Source organism: Centroberyx gerrardi, chromosome 20, assembly GCF_048128805.1.
Source record: "Centroberyx gerrardi isolate f3 chromosome 20, fCenGer3.hap1.cur.20231027, whole genome shotgun sequence".
NCBI classification, from domain to species: domain Eukaryota; kingdom Metazoa; phylum Chordata; class Actinopteri; order Beryciformes; family Berycidae; genus Centroberyx; species Centroberyx gerrardi.
Window position 1 is genome coordinate 25,546,707 of NC_136016.1, and position 5,000 is coordinate 25,551,706.

The window sequence follows — 5,000 nt, forward strand, 5'->3', positions numbered from 1 at the left end:
AGTCAAGTCTCAAGTCTTCTCTTCCTGCAGCAAGTCAAGTCGAGTCTCCACCTCTGCTGTCACTTCAGTAAAATATTGGGACAAAATGGACGCCACACAGTTTCTTGTAGAGCTCTTTATTGTCTTCCTGGGCATCAGGTGTCTTTTCCATGTTGTTGACATCAAACCACATTCAGTTACTTTCACTTTCTACAGGTTTTCCAATGCAGAACGAGGCGGAGGAGGAGAGCCAATCACCTCCTCCGCTAATCTACCCACAATCCAACAGTTCAACAGACAATGGCTTGACATTATATACTGTATTTCTATATAAATGTGTGTGTGTCTCTTCTTCCCCAGGATCGTCTCCAACAATGGAATATAACACCAGCGGGCAACATTCAAGCTTTATTCATTCAAAAATAAAACACATATTTTGACAATGAACAGTAACAAAATGGAGGAAAGGCAGTGCTGTAGGTGGACGAGGAGGTCGGGGGGGGCGGGTGGACGAGGAGGTTGGGGGGGCGGGGGGGCGGGGTTAGCGGGTTTTGGGGGCGGGGTTAAGGTGGAGGAGAAGCGCCACATTCACAGTTTTACAGGCAGCAGAGAGGAAGGAGGAGGAGATTTTCTGGGTGAATTTGTCAGGTCTTTCAGGCGGGGGGGGGGCAGGGGGGCGGGGGGGTGAGCCGGGGCGCGGCTCCCCAAAAACACCTGACATACTGTAAAGATGACATCATTTCCTCTGTAAGCCTTCACATGACAGACTGGATCTACTCTGGACTTTTTTCTTCAGGATGTTTCGGGGAGCCGGAGCCCCGAAGCTCGCTGGCTTGTGCTGAAACGAGGCCGTGCTGAACTGAACTAGGCTAGGCGGGGGCTAAACGGGGCTTTGGGCCGGGGCTAAAGGGGGTTCGGGGGTTCGGGGGTTCGGGGGTTCGGGGTTCAGATCCTGGTTTCTAGAAGCACTTGCGGTGGACGATGCTGGGCCCGGCCTCGTCGTACTCCTGCTTACTGATCCACATCTGCTGGAAGGTGGAGAGCGAGGCCAGGATGGAGCCGCCGATCCAGACTGAGTACTTCCTCTCTGGGGGGGCGATGATCTGCAGGGGGGGGGGGGGGGGTTATGCAGTGTTTTAAATTCATAATGAAACAGCATGTTGAGAGCATGTTGCAGTTTTCCAGAGAGAGATTTTGATATAAAAAAATACAAGAAAATTACAATTTAATACTTTTTTTTGGCATTTATTGTCAAATAGGTGAATATTATGATGATGACAGTTTCTGTCACCGATCCCAGATAGAGCCGTATTAATAATAATAATAATAATAATATGTATAATAATTATGATAATAACAATGATAATATTGTTATTAAAATTATTGTTGTTATTATTATTATATGTAAATATATATGCTATATATATAATTATGATACATAGGGATATACTGCACCTTGATCTTCATGGTGCTGGGAGCGAGGGCGGTGATCTCCTTCTGCATGCGGTCTGCGATGCCGGGGTACATGGTGGTTCCTCCTGACAGCACGTTGTTGGCGTACAGATCCTTCCGGATGTCGATGTCACACTTCATGATGCTGTTGTAGGTCGTCTCGTGGATCCCAGCAGACTCCATACCTGAGGACCCGTAAGACCGAAAACTATCAGCTGAAGTTCACCACGCACTGACATGGGAATTCCCACGTTTTTAAAGAAAATAGTCTCCATCTTTGGTCCTAAGTGACGGAGGTGGAAAAAGTCCTCAAATCCTTCAATTGAGTAAAAGTGTCAATGGAGAAATACTTCATTAAAAGTAAAAGTCTAGAAGTATTATCAGTAAAATGAACTGAAGTATGAAAAGTAAAAGTCGTCATTCTGTCAGAGAGTTAAATTATTGAAGCATGAACCTGTCAGAAGTATTTTAATGTTGTCGTCTAACTGCTGCAGATACTGTTGGAGTTTAAACTCTAACAGTGCAACATGTTTTATGAGCTTATCGTATGTTAGGTATGTTAGGTATGTTAGGTATGTCAGGTATGTTAGGTATGTTAGGTATGTTCGGTATGTCCGGTGGCGTGTCTGACCGATGAAGGAGGGCTGGAACAGCGTCTCGGGGCAGCGGAACCTCTCGTTGCCGATGGTGATGACCTGTCCGTCAGGAAGCTCGTAGCTCTTCTCCAGGGAGGAGGAGGAGGCGGCGGTCGCCATCTCGTTCTCGAAGTCCAGAGCCACGTAGCACAGCTTCTCCTTGATGTCGCGCACGATTTCCCTCTCCGCTGCACGCAGACAGGAGGAAACACACCGCAGCTGTTAGACTCTGGAGTTCAGTCTGAAGTTTCTACAGTAAGTAAGTAAGTAACTCTTAAGGAACAAGGGACGCTTGATTTTAGTCTAACGTTTCTATGGATTACAAGAAATACTTTTAAAGTACAAGTAACACTTTGGCACCAAACTCATCTCTGTGTCTCTGCTAGATCGCTCTGTCTGGTTTAGCATGCTAACGCTTTAGCATACAGTGTGTTCAGTAATCATAGTGATTAGCATCATCTAAAGTATGAAGATAAACCTTTCAGTAATCCAGAGTTGGTGTTGGTTTTTATTCTCTGGTCTGTAGATTCATAACTTCTGAAAACTAAATCTCTGTCTTCATTATTAGTGAAGTCCAGTATTGTGTAAAAACTGTCTGGCTAACTATGCTAACTTAAGTAAAACAGAGATCTTCTACTGTTGAAGTGTTTTCTTTTTGTCCAAATTCATGTCTATCTCACCAATCTCTTTAGTCTGTCATTAAAATGAACAAACCTTCAGTTCTCATTTTCTCACTTTTAGCATCATGCTAATCGCCTATGATTACTTACATACTGTATGCTACAGTGTTAGCATGTGCTGCAGACAGAGCTATCTTCCAGAGACACAGAGAGGATTTTGGTGCCAATCCTTTATCATGTTGGTGAGGAGGCTGATGGGACAAACTAACAAAACGTCAGAGTCATCCTTTAATGATGTGATATTTTTATTTTTTTTCCCCCTATAGACCATAGATGTCAAACAACACTGACATTAGCATATCCACACTCCTAAAGTCTATGTAATAAAGAGTGAAGTGTGTGTGTGTGTGTGTGTGTGTGTGTGTGTGTGTGTGGTACCGGTGGTGACGAAGCTGTAGCCGCGCTCGGTCAGGATCTTCATGAGGTAGTCGGTGAGGTCGCGACCCGCCAGGTCCAACCTCATGATGGCGTGAGGCAGAGCGTAGCCTTCGTAGATCGGCACGTTGTGGGTGACGCCATCACCAGAGTCCAGAACGATACCTGGAGAGAGAGAGAGAGAGACAGGTGGAGGGAGAGACAGGTGGAGAGAGAGAGAGAGAGACAGGTGGAGGGACAGACAGGTGGAGAGAGAGACAGGTTAACACACAGAGTTAAATGAATTTAAATGAAGAAGCCTTCATAAACTGGTTTGTAGTGTGTTGTAACTTTAATAAAGTTAATGTCTGGGAGAGGAGGAGAGGAGGAGAGGAGGAGAGGAAAGGAGAGGAGAGGAGGAGGGGAAAGGAGAGGAGAGGAGGAAAGGAAAGAGGAGTAGAGGAGAGCAGGAGGGGAGAGGAGGAGAGGAAAGGAGAGGAGGGGAAAGAGGAGGAGAGGAAAGGAGATGAGAGGAGGGGGGAGGAGGGGAGGAAAGAGGAGGGGAATGAGGAGGATGAGAGGAGAGGAGAGGAAGGAGATGAGGAGAGGAGGGAAGGAAGGAGAGGAGGAGAGGAGAGGAAAGGGGAGAGGAGGAGAGGAGAGGAAAGAGGGGAGAGGAGAGAGGAGGAGGGGAAAGAGGAGGAGAGGAAAGGAAAGAGGAGTATAGGAGAGCAGGAGGGGAGAGGAGGAGAGGAGAGGAGAGGAGGAGGGGAAGGAGAGGAGGAGAGGAGGGGAAAGAGGAGGAGAGGAAAGGAAAGAGGAGTATAGGAGAGCAGGAGGGGAGGAGGAGAGGAGAGGAGAGGAGGAGGGGAAGGAGAGGAGGAGAGGAGGGGAAAGAGGAGGAGAGGAAAGGAGATGAGAGGAGGTGGGGAGGAGGGGAGATGAGAGGAGGAGAGGAGGGGAGGAAAGAGGAGGGGAATGAGGAGGACGAGAGGAGAGGAGAGGAAGGAGATGAGGAGAGGAGGGAAGGAAGGAGAGGAGGAGAGGAGAGGAAAGAGGGGAGAGGAGGAGAGGAGAGGAAAGAGGGGAGAGGAGGAGAGGAGAGGGAAGGAGAGGAGAGGAGAGGAGGAGGGGAAAGAGGAGGAGAGCGGACCTGTGGTGCGTCCGGAGGCGTACAGCGACAGGACGGCCTGGATCGCCACGTACATGGCTGGAACGTTGAAGGTCTCAAACATGATCTGGACAAAACACAACTTCATTCAGCTTTCTGCCACCGGGATGTGTGTGTGTGTGTGTGTGTGTGTGTGTGTGTGTGTGTGTGTGTGTGTGTGTGTGTGTGTGTGTACCTGTGTCATCTTCTCCCTGTTGGCCTTGGGGTTGAGCGGAGCCTCTGTCAGCAGGGTGGGATGCTCCTCTGGCGCGACACGCAGCTCGTTGTAGAAGGAGTGATGCCAGATCTGACCAATCACGTATCACAAATCGCATATTAATTAGGTGGCCAACCAATCACGACACACAGAGAAAAGAAAATGTAACATAAACTTGTTAAGTCATGTCTAGATACATGAGAGGTTTTTGCAGTGTAGTTAAATGGTTATTGTGTGTGTGTGTGTGTGTGTGTGTGTGTGTGTGTGTGTGTGTGCCCCACCTTCTCCATGTCGTCCCAGTTGGTGATGATGCCGTGTTCGATGGGGTATTTGAGGGTGAGGATACCTCTCTTACTCTGAGCCTCGTCCCCCACATAGCTGTCCTTCTGCCCCATACCCACCATCACTCCCTGAGGGGGGGGGAGAGAGAGAGAGAGAGAGAGAGAGAGAGAGAGAGAGAGAGAGAGAGAGAGAGAGAGAGAGAGAGAGAGAGAGAGAGAGAGAGACAGAGGTTTGCTCAATCCTACAACTCT

General features: G+C 48.2%; 1 protein-coding gene across 1 annotated transcript in view; it reads right to left on the reverse strand.

Annotated features, from left to right (window-relative positions):
- Positions 1-100: 100 nt before the first annotated feature.
- acta2 (actin alpha 2, smooth muscle) overlaps positions 101-5,000 on the reverse strand; it is a 10,249-nt gene continuing 5,349 nt past the window's right edge. Inside the window, exons 3-9 of the mRNA XM_078290852.1 lie at positions 4,749-4,877; positions 4,447-4,557; positions 4,254-4,338; positions 3,125-3,286; positions 2,063-2,254; positions 1,435-1,616; positions 101-1,082 (exon numbers count right to left, since the gene is read on the reverse strand). Coding sequence (XP_078146978.1) covers positions 939-1,082; positions 1,435-1,616; positions 2,063-2,254; positions 3,125-3,286; positions 4,254-4,338; positions 4,447-4,557; positions 4,749-4,877 — 1,005 coding nt within the window. The 3' untranslated portion in view covers positions 101-938. The remainder of the gene's footprint in view (positions 1,083-1,434; positions 1,617-2,062; positions 2,255-3,124; positions 3,287-4,253; positions 4,339-4,446; positions 4,558-4,748; positions 4,878-5,000) is intronic.